Source organism: Amblyraja radiata, chromosome 1 (genome assembly GCF_010909765.2).
Source record: "Amblyraja radiata isolate CabotCenter1 chromosome 1, sAmbRad1.1.pri, whole genome shotgun sequence".
NCBI classification, from domain to species: Eukaryota; Metazoa; Chordata; class Chondrichthyes; order Rajiformes; family Rajidae; genus Amblyraja; species Amblyraja radiata.
Window position 1 is genome coordinate 75,695,397 of NC_045956.1, and position 17,830 is coordinate 75,713,226.

Sequence of the window (17,830 nt, forward strand, 5' to 3'; positions counted from 1 at the left end):
TTTTGCCAGGTATCCCTGCAATCACTAAAACACTGACGTTTCTCCCAGCAGCAACTTCATGCTCGCTATGTATTGCAACTTCTGAATGAGACCAGGAAACATCTGGAGCATTTGCCAAACATCAACCAGGTCTCTACCTGCTACAGTGAAGAGATCACCATTTGTGGTAAGCAGTGATGTCCACTGCACAACTTAAGGGAGAACTACATTTTTTTGTGATTTTGGGCCTCGATCCCTGCCTTATCGCCATTCTGTCTTTAATTTAGTTTAGTTTAATTTAGTTTAGAGATGCAGCGCAGAAACCGGCCCTTCGACCCACCAGGTCCGTGTCAACCAGCGATCCCCGCATATTAACACTATTCTACACTCACTAGGGACAATTTTTACATTTACCAAGCCAATTTACCTATATACCTGTACGTCTTTGGAGTGTGGGAGGAAACCGAAGATCTCAGAGGAAACCCACGCGGTCACGGGGAGAATGTACAAACTCTGTACGGACAGCACCAATAGTCGGGATCGAACCCGGGTCTCCGGCGCTGCAAGTGCTGTGAGGCAGCAACTGTATCACAGCGTCACTGTGCTGCCCATTCTTTACCCTTTGCTAGGGCCTTGGGCTGCCAATGCATTGACCATCCAGTCTTGGTGTCATTGGAGTCTAGGTTGTGAGAAGAGCCCCACTGTCAAGTTACGTAGAAGTTAATTTAGCCTTTTGTCAAATATAAATATAGCTCCTAAAGTTGGAAATGTTGGAAATTCACATCGTCAGTTGCCAGTGAAAGGAAAGAAGGTATGAAACTTTGGAAAGGATTTATTCTTTTCTGTTCAAATATCATGTAAAATCAAATAATTGTTTCTTCTTCTGTGGAATTCACAGGTGATTTACATGGAAAATTGGACGATTTATTTTTAATATTCTACAAGGTATGATATTTCAAAGCTGATTGCTAATGTACTTGATGCATGCCATTGATTTAAAAATCAGCATGATTCTTTAATATTATTTTAATGAAGTCTATATGAATCTATCCCACCACTAATACCTTTTTTCCTGATCAGTCTTTAGTTATATTTGGGATTAAAACATCTAAATCATAACTGAATTTAAAATTGATAAAATTCCCAACTACAGAACCATCCAAAGGAATTATTTTATTTACATTTTTCTGAGTGAAATTACAATGAGATTTTCATGAGCTTTTTCTCCCAATGTTAACAGTATACACTTCCGACTAAGTACTCCAACAGATTTTGTATTTGTGTTGTTGAATTGATATAATGATTCCCTATCACACATCTAATTGAACATGAGACTCAAAGCGTCATGGACTTGTGCGGAACAGAAATGAGCCATTTGGCAAGCTAGTACCATGCCAAACTATTTGCTCATTTACACTGATCCCGTCAGCCTACAATAGGTCCAGTGTCATACTATGCCTTATCTATTTAAGTGTCTGTCTAAAACATTGTAATTGTATCTGATTCCACCACTTCTCTGGCAGTGCATTCCAGATAGAAACTACTCTCTATGTATACCAACTAGACAGGATTGTGAAGACCGCCAGCAAGATTATTGGTGCTCCACTCCCTTTCCTGCTGGACATATACAGGAAGAGATGTATCAGCAGAGCCATCTCCATCATCAAAGACCCCTACCACCCATCACATCACATATGCTCCATCCTGCCATCTGGGAAGAGGTACAGGAGCATTAGCTGCAAAACCAGCAGGATGCTCCTCAGCTTCTTCCCGCAGGCTATAAGACTGATAAACGGACTTTGCCCCCTGCCAAAGTATCGCGCACCAACCACCAACCTGGACACACTGCAGCAGAGCCACTGTGGTGCCGCTGCCGATCGGAACGCCTGTTGATGTTTAGTAGAGAGTAGAGTGTTTAATTTGTTCATGATATATGTATTTTTATTTCTATTTATTTTTTACTGCACACTGAATGGACACTGGTTGAGCAACGTTTTTTTGTTTCCTCTGGGTATGTGAGTACTCAGGAAAATGACAATAAATATATACTATACTATACTATAAACCTTACCCTTCAGATCCCCTTGAAAATCCCTTCCTTGCAACTTAAAACTACGCCTTATCGCTTTTTATTCCCGTACCACGGGGAAATGATTTTGACTATCTACCCTATCTATGCCTCTCATAATCTTATATACATATCAGGTCACTTCCTTAACATCCTTTTGTTCCAACGAAAAACAGTTAATCTCTGCCCATAACGTAAGTCCTCCAACCAAGCGGCATCTTGGTGAATTTCCTCTGCACTTTCTCCAATGCAACTACATCCTTCCTCTAGTGTGGCAACCAGAACGGCACACAATACTGCAAGTGTGGCCTAGGCAATGATTTGAACAGTTGCAACATTACATCCTATCTCTTATATCCTATCCATATGTGCTACCACATTCAAGGAGCAATGAACTTGCATTATGTCCCTGTCCCATTTAGGAAACCTGAACGGAAACCTCTGGAGACTTTGCGCCCCACCCAAGGTTTCCGTGCGGTTCCTGGAGGTTTTGGTCAGTCTCCCTAATGGTCGAAAGTGGTTTCCGCTTCTTCTATGTTCCAGCGATTATTTCGAAAAAAAATCAAAACTGGTGGCGACTAAAAATAGGTTGCCGTTTTAAAAATCAGTAATTTTTTAGTCGAAGCCGGTTGTGATGCTGGTTAAAGGTGGTTGCCGGAGGTTGCAGGTAGTGGAAGGTCGTACCTTCCACTACCTGCAACCTCCGGCAACCACCTGCAACCTCCGGCAACCACCTTCAACTAGCATCGCAACCGGCTTCGACTTCGGTCTTACCTTCCACTACCTGCAATCTCCAGCAACCACCTGCAACCTCCGGAACGCTCTTTCCTTGGCCCCAGTGAACATAATTACAGTGGGGATTATAACTGATACCTTCTTCAGTGTATTGAACATGAGATGAAGGAAGATAAATTGTTAGTATGGAATGATGAACATTTTGTATGAAAAGGCCAATATCAATTTAAAGAAATTGAATATGGGGGTTTAACATTTGCACATTATGCCACTTTTGAATTACCTGTTTGTGTGATAAATAGCTTGTGTGTTACTACACCGATTGTTATTGATGTAACATTTTTCTTTGTTAATTTGAACTTTTTCCCTTGACCAGAATGGACTTCCATCCCCAGAGAAGGTGTATGTCTTTAATGGCGACTATGTCGACAGAGGCACGCACTCCATAGAGATTCTGCTGATCTTGTTTGCTTTTCTACTCGTCTATCCAAAAGGAGTCTACTTAAACAGAGGAAACCATGAAGATCATATCATCAATTTAAGGTGCAAACTCAACAAAAATTCATGCAATGTTATGTTGGATCCCTGTAAAGAGTTTTCAGCGAATCTGTTGACCCAACAGAGCAGTAAGACTTGGCAGTGTCTGCAAGACCAATTGAGCTTTTCTGGGCTGTGTGGTTTCAGTCAGTGTTCCATTTCCTGACCACCATTTAGTGACCATCTTTGGAACAATACATAGGCACAGGAGCAGAAGAGAACTGAGCCCATTAATAGAGCTTCATACATACTCTATCACACACTACTGTGTCAAAGCCTAGATGTGAATAATAGTTACTTAAATAAGGAGCAAAAAGCCAATGGACTCTACAACACGTTGTCAATAAGCAATGAAAATATGAACCACTATTGTCTGTTAAAGGTCCTGGGTTTCCCCAGTTCATTTCCGACAGAGGTTAAGGAACACATTTTATTTCCAAAGGGATTCACTGTTTCCTAGCCCTTTGGATGAAAATGTAATTTCTAACTTCCTACCTGGCAGATTTGTTCCAGTTTTACAGTTCATTAAAGTGCCTTTCATTGCTTCCAAATCCCAGGAAGGCCAATTTCACTTTGTCAATAACTTTCTAAACCAGAGAAAACAATTATTACTATTTATCCTGTCTATTCCTGTCAAGTTACTAAAATGTATCAAATTACCATTTAACTTTTTTTCCAAGTAACACAAATAATCTCTACTTGTAATTTAATAAATCCCATGGGTTACCTATGGTAGATATTTGGATATTAAGGGAATGAAGGGATATGGAATTAAAGTGGGATTGTGGCCCACTGTTGTTTCCAAACTGTTTTTATTACTCGGGGTGCAATCCAACAAGGCGTAGATGGGTATGGGTGCGGGATTACAATCCCGTTTATAAATTGCTTCGAACAGATGAGTATGGGTACGGGATTACAATCCCGTTTATAAATTGCTTCGAACAGATGGGCATGTGTACGGGATTACAATCCCGTTTATAAATTGCTTCAAACAATTTGAAGTAGGTAATGAGTAGTTGAAAATAGGACAAATATTGCCAGTAGCCTTCCACTTCTTGAAATCCGTTTCTTTCAATTATAGCAATATTTCACTTTTTCAGATATGGTTTCACGAAGGAAGTGATGCAAAAATACCAGGTAAATATTTGAATTGTTCCTGTGATTTTTCTGCAGAGCATTGATAAAGTTATCATAGCAGCTCAAATGCTTTACGTTATATGCGTTTCTATCATTGTTTTAGGTGCATGGAAGTAGAATATTGAAATTACTACAGAGTGTTTTCAGTTGGTTGCCTTTAGCCACTGTTATAGATGAGAAGGTGTTGATTATACATGGGGGCATTTCAGAAACAACAGATTTGAATTTTCTGCGCAAGATTGACAGACACAAGGTAAGATAACACTGAAGAGCTGCATCTTTTAAACAAAAACACCTTATTTTATTTTGTGAAGAATATGAGTATTATTTTCTGTAACGGCATTATTTTTATTGAAATGTACTGTAATGCATCAGTCCTTCAACAAAGCTCTCTCTTTCATGTCCCTAGAACCTCCACCAGGCTTCAAACCTGGATCTTTGTTCTCCTGCAGTTCTGGCCGCCTTACATCCACTAATTTCATACCGCTGCCATTAGTAGCGGTGTTCTCAGCTAATCTGGATCCTGCTCCAGAATTCCTTCTCCAAACTCCTTAAGATCTTTTTGCTCACCAGAGATACCTCTTAAAACCTATCAGAGACAAAAAGCTGGAGTATCTCAGCGGGACAGGCCGCATCTCTGGTTAGAAGGAATGGGTGACGTTTCAGGTCAAGACCCTTCTTCAGACTGAAAACTAATCATTCCTTCTCTCCAGAGATGCTGCCTGTCCCACTGAGTTACTCCAGAATTTTGTGTCTATCTTTCATGTTTTTGGCCATCTGTATTAGAATCTCACTTTGTGGTTCAGTATCCAAAATGTTTGTACTGATACCATTTATGCTCAATACTTTAAATGTAAACGGTTACTATTCGGTGGGACACATCAAATGCAGACTTCTAAAGAGGCAGAAAGAAGGTAAGATGCAGACACACTGGAAGAATGTTTTTTTCTAATTACAAACTCATCCACTTCTGACAGTACGTTTCAATCCTGAGGCCGCCTAGAAGAAGGAGAATTGAATGGCACAAGCATGCTTCAGGGCAGGAGCAGCTCTGTGGTGAGGGTAGTGAGCATAACGTAAAGCTCAATCAAACACCAAAGAAGAATACAGACTCAGATGTCCTTCGACTTCATTCTCACACGAACAACACGAGCAAGAGTTCTAGCACGTTATCCGTAAAGAAAAAAGAAATCACGAAGCGAGTGCATCGCTCGGTCGATGAGGAATTAGAAAAATGCCGTAGACAAGTAGGCTTCAGCAACGTGTATGAAGATTCTAAGTCACTGACTGGGTCAGATTCAGACTCAGATGAGCATGAAAGGAGGCAGGTAAGTCCCATCACGTAAATGTTTGCAAATGCAAATTGGTCATAGATTAGCATCAGTGAATGATTGAACTATGTGACTCTAAAGTGAGAACCTATGAAGTGAAGAGATAATTGTTTCCATAAAAAGTACTTGACAGTAAATAAAAAGCAGCTTACTAGATCATTAAATCAGATGGTTTGAAAGGTCCCCTTCATCTGAACCAGCCTTGCCATTTGTTTCGAGATGGGAACACTAAATTCATTATGGCCACATTCTGATGTGAATGTTGGGGTGTGCCCACCTGCAATCTCTAGTGGCAATTTGATCAACCCATTTGGGCTTGAGAATGGATATTGTCCCCATGCTCTCTCTCAGCTTCGGGCCAATTGTTGGGTTGGTGCAGGAACGGCTGAAAGAGGACATTGGCACTCAGTTCCGACCATCACCACACCAGCCAGGAAGAACATTACCTGATCATTCAGCTTACTTTGTAATACTTTACCCTCAAAATGGACATTAGAAATCTTGATGGTAAACTGGAATTTGGTTTATCTCAATTTCAACAATATTCCAACTGGGCTAATGGTGGGAGCATATTAAACAGTGTCTGGTGCTTGTTGAAGTGCTTTGCTTTGCTGTCATGCTCACCATTCCAACATTAATCTGAGAAGTGTCTGTATTTTAATGATGCTCTCAAATGTTTTTTGCATTAACTTTAAAATTGTCATTTTGTTCTGTTTGCAATAACAGATGTATTAGTAATCCTAACATCTCAAAAGCAATACGTATTCATTGGGAGCTTTCAAAAACATAATTTGCCTTGTTTATTTAGATGTATATATAGTTGTGAGGTGTTGACCTTGCTGGCAAAGCCAGCATTCACAGTCTATTCATATGAGAAGATGTTGGTGAGCCACTTTCTGGAACCACTGCAATTCTTCAAATGAAGATTCGCCCACAATAGTATCAGGCAAGGCACTTCAGGATTTAGATCTGTGACAAGTGAGGTCTATTTCCAGGACACAACATCAGAAAGGATTCCATAAGTGGTGGTGTACCTGTGTGCTTGTAGATTTAAATGCAGGCCAAGATGCTCTACCGTAATCGGCCAAGCAGTTATTGCATCAGCGTGGGACCGGAATGTGCAAACTGCCTGTGGATGTATGTGATGTTTGAGATACATTTCACCAGACCATCGATTGCTAATAAGTGGGATTGTTGAATTGGTCCTAGATTGTGAAATTGCAGGTGTTCCTGGATTGTGGAAGGCCTGGTGATGGGCCAAATGGCTTCTCTGGCTTTGTAGTTACAGCTTAAAGACATGAATGTTTTTTTTAACAGCACAACACAAAGAACAATTTTCAATCATTGTTCATCCCCAGTTGCCCCATGAGAACCTTGAACCACGGCAATCCCTGTGCTGTCAACACTCCTATAAAAGTGTTGGGGAGGCAATCCTGGGATTTGGGACAACTCTGATGAAAGGACGTTAAAAGGGGTTGAGAATCATTTAACAGGTTTGACAGCTCATCTGGCGATTTAAAACATTATTTCTTCTCTCGAGATCGTGGACATTTTATGGAGTGACCCGATGCACCAGGAAGGCTGCATCACAAACTCAGTCAGAGGAGGTGGATGCTACTTTGGACCTGATGTAACAGAGAAGATTCTACGCAAACACAATCTGCAGCTCCTGATCAGGTCCCATGAGTGTAAACAAGAGGGCTACGAATATTGTCACAACCAAAAGGTATGAACACACATCCATTAAGCCCAATGAAAAAGAAACGTCACTGCCAGCCCATCTCAAAGTAAGATACAAAGTGCTTGGGTGACGAAGGTTCCCAACCCGAAAAGTCGCTTATCCATGTCTTTCAGAGATGCTGCCTAACCTACTGAGTTACTCCAGCACTTTGTGTCTTATTCAGTCCAACATCTGCAGTTCCTTGCATCACTCAAAGTAAAGCTGGTCATAATGCGTCACCACCACAGTCCTGTGTTTAAGAAGGAACTACAATTAAAAGCTGCGGGGGAGGGTGAGCTGAATACGAAACTAACAGACCAGCAATGGGACTCTGCCTTGGATTTGATCCATTCTTCCTCCATATGTGCCCGTCATGGCCTAATCCAATGCAAAGTCCTTCACAAAGTCCACTACACAAATGCAAGATTATCTAGAATTGACCCCGCTGTTAGGGACACCTGCAACAGATGTAATCAATCTCCTGCCAACCATAGCCATATGTTTTGGTCTTGCCCTAAGCTAGCAGCCTTTTGGAGGAGTGCTTTCGACTTGATAAGCAGAGCCTACGGCCAGACTATTCCTCCAAACCCACTGTCAGCCATTTTCGGTACCCCTCCCAACACCAACCTCTCTGTTGTGGTGAAACGGGTTCTAGCTTTTACAACCTTGTTAGCCCGGAGACTGATCTTGCTTAACTGGAGGCTCACCTGTCCCCCGACACACACCCGCTGGATTAAGGAGGTGCTTTACAATTTAAAGCTTGAAAAACTTAGGTTCTCTCTCAAAGGCATTCCTAGATACATGGAACCCTTTCTTGGAACTTGTTAACTCTCTCAACTTGTCCCCGGACTCGGAAGAGGACTGAGTGCTCTCCACCATTGTACTGCTCTACTGCAGCTGCTCTCCCCTTAACCCCCCCCCCCCCTCCCCACACTTATTTATTTAATTACTTACTTATTTACTGTTATTAGTGACCCCTTTTTTTAAATTTATTTTAATTTTTTTACTACTTTTTGTTTTGTTTATCTTACCATATTTGTGTGGATGTGTATGTATGTGAGTGTTGTTTGTCCCCGTTTGGTTCCGACCTGATTCGGGTGGGTTGAAGGGCTTTGAGCGTCGCTTACATACTGTTGCACAATTATGCCTTGACTGTCACTGTCTGTTATCATTGTATGTATGCAAATTGCTGTGAAATTCAAATAAAAAGATTTAAATCAAGAAGGAACTACAGATGCTGGAAAATCGAAGGGACACAAAAATGCTGGAGAAACTCAGCGGGTGCAGCAGCATCTATGGAGCGAAGGAGATAGGCAACGTTTCGGGCAGCCCGAAACGTTGCCTATCTCCTTCGCTCCATAGATGCTGCTGCACCCGCTGAGTTTCTCCAGCATTTTTGTGTACTATCACAGTCCCGCCAGTTCATAACTAATGGGTTCTGATCTTGACCACTTACAATACCGTCAGGATCAAAATGATCAAGGAACAACACGTCATGCTGGGACACTGCACAAAATAAACTAGAACAAGCATATAAATGAAAAATGAATGAGGGAAGTTTTAGGTATGATTTCATAAAACAATCAGTGGTATCCAACATGTTCTCTCAAATCCCAGGAGGGCAGTGACAGAGTAAGTGCTGCTGTGTTCCAGTGACCCAGGCTCAACCATGACCGCTGCACATTCTCCCCGAGACCACGTGGGCTTCCGTCCCACATCTCAAACACCTGCAGGCTAATGGGTAAATTGGATTATGTAAAATATCTTGAGCAAGGTTCAGCAGTTGGAGAACTCGGTGACAGGGAAATAAGGTGGGGGTGAGAATGGGATGGATGGTATAGATGGAGTTGCTGCTAGAGCCAGCACATTATGCTGTGAGAAGATGTCAATCCCTCATTTCATGGTATATTATGGCAGTGAGTGACTACTGCCCACAATAATGAATTTCCCTAATGCCACAGGGTCCAGTGGGATGGGAAACTGCATTGATGATAGCCACAAAATACTGGAGTAACTCAGCGGGACACGCAACATCCCGGGATAGAAGGAATGGGTGATGGGTCTCAACCGGAAACGTCACCCATTCCTTCTATCCAGAGATGCTGCCTGTCCCGCTGAGGTAACCCAGTATTTTGTATCTATCTTCGGTGTAAAGCTGCATCTGCAGTTCCTTGCTATGCATTACTCCATTGATGAATGTGCTTTGTTTGTAAGCCAGTAATTAATTTCATTACATTGTTCTTTTTGTTATTAATGCAGGTCCTGACTATATTTTCTGCTTCAAATTATTACGAAATTGGCAGCAACAGAGGTGCTTATGTGAAGCTCGGGCCTGATCTCATTCCTCACTTTGTGCAGTATCAGGTCAATCAAAGTACACGCAAGCTAACCCTGAGGCAAAGGTGCGTCAAATAAGCCCAACTATAACCTCCTCACAATGGTAGCCAGACAGGAAATAACCGGCGTACAATGCAAACAGACTTGTAGCTCTAACTCTCTCAAGGCCGTCCACTATTATGACAAGAACTTTCAAAAATAATCGAAGAATAGAGTTTGGACTGAAAGTGAATCTTCATCATGTGGGATATAGCGACAGGAAGAGGTGAACAGCAAATGGTTGAAACAGAATTACGTGCCCTTCTCTCTTATATTCCACTTCAGATGGACAATGGCACAGTAAGGCAGCCACTACCAGGTTTTTGTTGCAGTGTGGTGCACTACAGAATGGTCACTTCCCTGCTGTTATCTCCCACCATTCATTAAAGAAAATCAAAGGCCAATGAAGGCACCAGCTGTGTTTTGTCTCCTTCCTCACCATTTGATTTTGGTGCTCCATCTCACAGCTGTAAACAAATGGGAATCAGCCTTTTAAAACGATCAGTATTGGCTGCTCAACGCTTTGTGCAAATGGTTAGATAATGAATGGCTGGTGTTTTGCCAGTTGTACCTGAAAGTTGCACATCACGAGCCTCCACTGCAGGATCAAACCTGTTTATTCAGCAGCCTCCAGTGTTTCTGGCTACCAGGTGACTCCCTGTACTAAAGGGCTTATAGTATAGATGGGGTGGGCCCAACATGCTTGCCCCAACACCCTCCCTCACCTCCAACTCCCGCTCACCACCACCAAAGTCAACAGATTTTGGGGCATTCAAGAAAAAAGCTATTTGGGATCAGGAGGGAAACTGGATTTGGAGACAATGACAGTCATGAACATAGTAAATGGTGGAGAAGGTGTACACGTACTCATTTGTTTCTATTATTTAATATTCCCAAGGTACAGCTTCCTATCTGATTCCATACCCCCATTTTCCTCGGTGCTCCACCTTGAATCTCAGCCTTGAATATAACGAAGCATTCAGTTATTTGAGGAAAGGAATTCCAAAAATGTAGACATCACTGGTTGAGGAAATGTTATCTCCTCTCAAATCTAAGTACCAAACACATATCTAGAGATTATGCCCTCTAGTGCTAGGTTCTTCAGAAATAAGCCTTAAACTCCCAGCACCTAAGCTGTTATTCTCTTTCAGAAATAGACTCACTGAAATTGTCTCTCCAAATGTACATAGGCCAATCGTGTACAACTCCTAATCATTCTGGAATTGGCAGCATATCAATCCAGTAAACATAGGTATCAAATCCACCAAGTCCTTGCCACTCTCAAAGATATGTGACTTATTTTAGGTCCAGGGACCAAAGCTACACATCGTACTCTAGGTGTAGTGTCACAAGGCCCTATAGAATTACAGCAAGACTTCCTTACTCCCATATTCTTTTTCTCCTTGCAAAAAGGCCCACATACCTTTTGCCTTTATGAGCAGTGGTTAAATATTCAGTTAACGATTAAAGAAGCCAAAGGCAGCATGGCTTTGTGAAGGAGAGGTCTTGCACGACAATTTGGTGGAATTCTTTGAAGGACAAAGGAGAGGCAGTAGATGTTATTTACCTAGATTTTCAGAAAGCCTTTAATGAGGTGCCACACGGGAGGCTGCTAAGGCAGATGAGATCCCATCGTATCAAAGGGCAGATACTAGCATGGATATCAGGTTGGCTGGTTGGCAGAAGGCAAAGAGTGGCAATAAAGGAGGCTTTTTCTGGTTGGCTGCCAGTGACTTGCAGAGTTCCACAGGGCTCGGTACTGGGGCCGCTGTTCTTCACATTGTATATTAATGATTTGGATGAGGGGATTGAAGGCTTTGTGGCCAAGTTTGCGGATGTTACGGAAATAGATGGACAGGTAGTGTAGAGAAAGCAGGAACTCTGCAGAGGATTTGGATAGATTGGGAGAGTGGGCAGAGAAGTGGCAGATGGAATATAGTGCAGCAAAGTGTGGAGTCATAGATTTTGATAGTAGGAATAAAGACAGACTATTTTCTAAATGGGGAGAGAATCCAAAAATTGGAGGTGCAAAGGGACTTGGGAATGCTGGTGCACGATTCCCAAAAAGTTAATCTGCAAGTCAAATTGGTAGTAAAGAAAGGAAACGCAATGCTAGTATTTATTTCAAGAGGGCTTGTATACAAAAACAGGGATGTAATGCTGAGGCTCTATAAGATGCTGGTCAGGCAACATTTGGAATATTGTGAGCAATTTTGGGCATCGTATCTGAGGAAGGACGTGCTGGCTCTGGAGAGGGTCCAGAGGAGATTTACACGAATGATCCCAGGAATTAGTAGATTAACATATGCTGAGCGTTTGTCGGCACTGGGCCTGTACTCGCTGGTTTAGAAGAATGAGGGGGGTACCTCATTGAAACATACAGAATAGTGAAAGGCTTGGATAGAGTGGGTGTGGAGAGGATGTTTCCACTTTGGGAGAGTCTAGGACTGGAGGTCATAGCCTCAGAATTGAAGGACGTTCTTTTGGGAAGGAGATGAGGAGGAATTTCTTTAGTCAGAGGGTGGTGAATCTGTGGAATTCTTTGCCATAGAAGGCTGTGGAGGCCAAGTCAGTGGATATACAGTATTTAAGGCAGTGATAGATAAATTCTTGATTAGTGTGGGTGTCAGAGGCTATGCGGAGAAGGCAGGAGAATGGGTTTAGTAGGGAGATATAGATCAGCCATGATTGAATGGCGGAGTAGACTTGATGGGCCCAATTGGCCTAATTCTGCTCCAATCACTTAAGTTCTTATGATTAACTGCCTGCATTTCAAGTAGAAGTATTACAAATGTGCACATTGTATTTGTCTTTTAATTAATTTGAATTTGTTTAATTCTTATCTCAGACTCCTAACGACACTTTACCTCCAAATTTCTGTGTGCTCAAAGATGGTTGACCTGGACTGTTAAGTTTCTCACTGAGTTGCCTGACCTGTTTTCCAGGATTTTCTGCTTTTAAGATTTCCAGTGTACACTGTGTTTTTGATTCTCTGCATAATTTGACACATTTGGACCCATGATTTGCTAAGGCTTTTGTTTTAAATATAGGGTGAGCAGAGTTGAGAGGTCAGCACTGGGAGCTTTACGGGAGAAAATTTTTGCCCACAAATCGGACCTCATTAGTGTTTTTGAGCATTATGACAAGAATAAAACAGGTAAGGTCCACTTGTAGATGAAGGGCAACTTTAATTTTTAGTCCAGAGATACAGCATGGAAATAGGCCCTTTGGCTCACGAGTCCATGCCGACTATCAATCACCCATTCATACACTAGCTCTATGTTATCCCACTTTATCGTACACTCCCAACACACTAGGGACAATTTACAGAGGCCAAATTACCCTACAAATCTGCACATTTATTTAGGATGTAGGAAGCAAACCAGAGAACCGGGAGGAAACCCATGCGGTCACAGGGCGAACATACAAACTCCACACAGACAGCACCTGAGATCAGGATTGAACCCAGGTCTCTGGCTTTGTGAGACTACAACTCTACTAATGCCACCCTAAAGTGAAATCCCCTATTCCAGATAAACTGAAATCCCCGAAGATTGAAGCCCCAAATAATTAATTGTATGGTCCAGTAATTGACACATCTTATTTACATGACAACGAACAATTAGCTGACCCTCAAGAAATTAATATTTGGTGTAGCATTTGATAGACACAAAATGCTGGAGTAACTCAGTGGGACTGGCAGCATCGCTGAATGGAAGGAATGGGTGACGTTTCGGAGGGTCTCGACCCAAAACATCACCCATTCCTTTCATCCAGAGATGCTGCCTGTCCCGCTGAGTTACTCTAACATTTTGTGTCTATCTTCGGTGTAAACCAGCATCTGCAGTTCCTTCCTACATACAACAGCCATTCGATGTAGGTTTTACAGCATTATTGCTAACTGGATCATTAAACAATGCATTGAATTAAACTTAGTTTTTACAAAATAAGGTTTTGATAGTGAATGTCCAGGCTTTGTAGTCGTCTGAAAGCACATTCCAGCACCTTTTTCCATGATTAATCCAATGTTTTCCATTTCATTTTTACGATGTATTTTGAAGTGATGAAAAATAATCGCCTAACTCAAAAGCTTCAAGGATAGTTGTTGTAAGTGCATGTGAAGGATGCATATTGCTCCAAGAATGAAAAGACAGTGCAGCAGGTGATCCACTGACCTTTGTGCTCCATCCTCCAAAGATTACAGACATAAACCAAATGAGTACAGATAAACAGTGAGAGTTCCCCTACCGCATTCATGTCAGTTATTGCACCCTTTGCCTGAACTTAGAGGATAACATCTGATGGAGTTGGTACAAAACTGATTCCGAATAAGTATTGTCTTCTAATATCTAGGTAACATTTCCTTGAAAGACTGGGCAAATGCTCTGGAATCCGTCTTGGCTCTGGGTCTGCCTTGGCGCGTTTTACGATCCCAACTTGTGCCCAGTGCTCCTAATGGGCTTCTGAATTTTCACCTATGGTTCGATGACCTTGCGATAGAGAGACCCAATGCACAGGTAAGGGAAATAAATGTCACAATGTGTTTTTACCATGCATAAATGCATCTGCAGCAACAATGCAACGAACATGCAATGGTTTATTATGTCTATCAATACATTATCCTGACATAATGTATTAGGCCAGAGAACAGGAACTTTTTTTTCGTTTGGTTTAGAGATACAGTGCGGAAACAGGCCCTTCGACCCACCGAGTCCGCACCGAACAGCGATCCCCTCACATTAACACTATCCTACACACACTATAGATAATTTACATTACATCAGGGAGCAGAGCTGAACTACTATCTACCTCTTTGATGACCCTCGGATTTCCCGCTGATGGCTGCCACGGTTTACTGCTCCTTGCTGTTTTGTATGAGTTTGTTCGTTTGTGTCATCTGTGAAAACCCTACAAAGATTACTTTCACGAGAGAAGTACTCATTAACATCGGCCACACAGTACCTCCAAACATCGTTCCAGATTTCTCTCACTCGCTGGATTATTTGGACATACTCGTCGGCGGGGCTGTGGCTGCGTTCAGGGTCTTGAGACGGAGGAGGACCCGTGGGAAGCGCTCTGGAGCACTCACCCGACTCCGGCGACGAGGATCACGCACACCACTCCCGAGCATATTCCTGGCAAACGTACGTTCTCTCAAGAACAAAGTGGACGAACTGCAACTCCTGCGCTGGACAAACAAGGACTTCCCTCGAGCGGCTGCCCTGTGCTTCACCGAGACCTGGCTGTGTGCGTCGACCCCGGACAGCGCGATGCAACTGGCTGGCTTCCAACTTCACGTGGACAGTGAAGTGGAGGCAGCGGGGAAATCAAGAGGCGGTGGAATATGCTTCTATACCAACCAGGATTGGTGCAGTGACATCACTGTACTGTCAAATTTCTGCTCTCCCAACCTAGAATCCTTCTTTATAAACGGCAAACCCTTCTACTCTCCGATGGAATTTAACTCCTTTATTCTCGCTGGAGTTTACATTCCCCCCCCCATGCCTGCGAACGTGAGGCGCAAACGCAACTCGCTGACCAGGTAATGAGGGTAGAGAGTGACTTCCCAGACTCCATGGTCATTGTTTTGGGGGACTTTAACAAAGCTAACCTCACCCCAACCAACACTTCACACCCACTCACAGCCTGACCTCAGTCTGCAAAGACTGGGCCCTTCTACACCCACTCCTCCCCATTCACCACTTCACACATACTTAAAGCAAGACTCCAGTCTGAAAAGACTGGACCCTTTCCCACCCATCCCTCCCCAATCACCATTTCACACCCAATTACCCACACCCTCCATGCTGCACAACATCACTTCTCCATCATCAACAATAAAAATAGAGGAGGTGGAGAGGCTTTCCAAAAGACAGAAAAGCCGGAAATCTCCGGACAATGTTTCCCCCTCTCGAGCTCAGTGGCGCCAGTCTACACAGATATTTTCAACCAGTCCCTGCAAACCTGTACTGTCCCTGCCTGCTTCAAAGTCTCCACTATTGTGCCTGTACCCAAAAAGGCAAGGATTACTGGTCTTAATGACTACAGGCCTGTCGCACTGACCTCTGTAGTCATGAAGACCCTTGAAAGGCTTGTGCTGGCCAAGCTGAAAAATATCACAAACACAGCTGGACCCTCTGCAGTTTGCTTATCGGGCCAATAGATATGTGGATGACGCAGTCAACCTGGCCCTGCACTTCATCCTCCAGCACCTAGACCGGCAGGGGACCTATGCGACGATTTTGTTTAGCTCTGCATTTTAGCTCTGCATTCAACACCATTGTGCCAGAGCTACTACACTCCAAACTTTCCGAGTTGACTGTGCCTCAACCCCTCTGTCGGTGGATCACCAGCTTCCTGACAGACAGGACGCAGCATGTGAGTCTGGGAAAGCACATCTTGGACCCGCAAACCCTCAGCATAGGAGCACCGCAAGGCTGCGTACTCTCTCCTCTCCTCTACTCTCTCTACACCAATGACTGCACCTCCACTGACTCCTCAGTCAAGCTTCTCAAATTTGCGGACGACACAACCCTGATTGGACTGATCCAGGATGGGGAGGAATCTGCCTACAGACAGGAAGTGTCACAGCTGGCATCCTGGTGCCATCACAACAACCTGGAGCTCAATGCTCTTAACATGGTGGAATTGATTGTAGACTCCTCCCCCTCCCCTCACCCCACTCACCATCAACAACACCACAGTCACATATGTAGAGTGTTTTAAGTTCCTGGGAACCATCATCTCCAAGGACCTTAAGTGGGGGGCTACCATTGACTCCACAGTCAAAAAGGCACAACAGAGGATGTACTTCCTATGGCAGCTGAGGAAGCACAATCTGCCACAGGCAATGATGGTCCAATTCTACACGGCCATCGTAGAGTCTGTCCTCACCTTCTCCATCATGGTTTGGCTCAGCCACCAAGCACGACACCTGGAGGCTGCAGCGAATCGTCCGATCAGCTGAGAAGATTATTGGCTGCAACCTTCCCTCATCAACGAACTGTACACTGCAAGGGTCAGGAAGCGAGCGGGTAAGATCATCTCTGACCACTCTCACCCTGGCCACCAACTCTTCAAATCACTTCCCTCTGGAAGGCGACTCCGGACTGTCAAAGCTGCCACAGCCAGACATAAAAACAGTTTTTTTCCACGAGAGGTAGCTCTACTCAATAACCAGAAATCCATAGCCTCCTTTTTCTCTGGTATTTTGTTTAATTCACATGTTTAATCAATAATGTTTTATTATTAATGTTTAATGTTTTATGTATCATTCTTAACTGTCACTGCATGTCAAGTTGTCACTTGTGGGTGGAGCACCAAGACAAATTCCTTGTATGTGAATACTTGGCCAATAAACTTATTCATTCAAATGAAATGAGCGATCAGGTAATTTGCTTTTGCAGGAAAAGGCTAGAGATATTGCCAAATTTAAAAAATATTGCTTTCAAATTATTATTGTCTAGGCTGTACTAAGAGCAGTTCTGCAACGTCAGCAACTATGTCATAGGGATGGATGAGCTCAGGAGATATTCTGAAGGGTAACTAAAACTTGCTTCAGATTTTGAGGGAATCCAGAGCTTAGGCGTGGATGACCACATTAAATGTCAGGGCCCTGAGGAGTGCTGCAGAACAGAGGGATCCAGCAATGTAGCTACATAGTTCCTTGAAAGTGGCGTCACAGGTAGATAGGGTGGTCAAGAAGACTTTAGGTACTTAGCCTTCATCAATCAGGGTATTGGGTATAGAAGTTGGGATGTTATGTTACAGATGTGCAAAATTCTGGTGAAGTCGCATTTGAAATATTGGGTTCAGTGTTGTTCACCCTGCTGTGGGAAAGATGTTGTCCAGCTGGAAAGAGTGCAAAGGAGATTTATCAGGATATTCCCAGGACTTCAAGGCCTGAGAGGCTGGGCAGGCTAAGACTTTATCCCTGGAGTGCAGGAG

General features: G+C 43.1%; 1 protein-coding gene across 4 annotated transcripts in view; it reads left to right on the forward strand.

The window, feature by feature from the left end:
- The window catches only part of ppef2 (protein phosphatase with EF-hand domain 2), a 56,998-nt gene that overhangs the window by 35,989 nt on the left and 3,179 nt on the right, over window positions 1–17,830 (forward strand). For 3 of the 4 annotated variants that reach the window (XM_033024564.1, XM_033024573.1, XM_033024590.1), the window contains 10 exons: window positions 49–166; window positions 878–924; window positions 3,159–3,325; window positions 4,420–4,456; window positions 4,560–4,709; window positions 5,434–5,784; window positions 7,328–7,513; window positions 9,767–9,909; window positions 12,934–13,040; window positions 14,237–14,400. In XM_033024564.1, the coding sequence (XP_032880455.1) occupies window positions 49–166; window positions 878–924; window positions 3,159–3,325; window positions 4,420–4,456; window positions 4,560–4,709; window positions 5,434–5,784; window positions 7,328–7,513; window positions 9,767–9,909; window positions 12,934–13,040; window positions 14,237–14,400 (1,470 nt within the window). The remainder of the gene's footprint in view (window positions 1–48; window positions 167–877; window positions 925–3,158; window positions 3,326–4,419; window positions 4,457–4,559; window positions 4,710–5,433; window positions 5,785–7,327; window positions 7,514–9,766; window positions 9,910–12,933; window positions 13,041–14,236; window positions 14,401–17,830) is intronic. The other variant, XM_033024581.1, reaches the window with a different exon arrangement.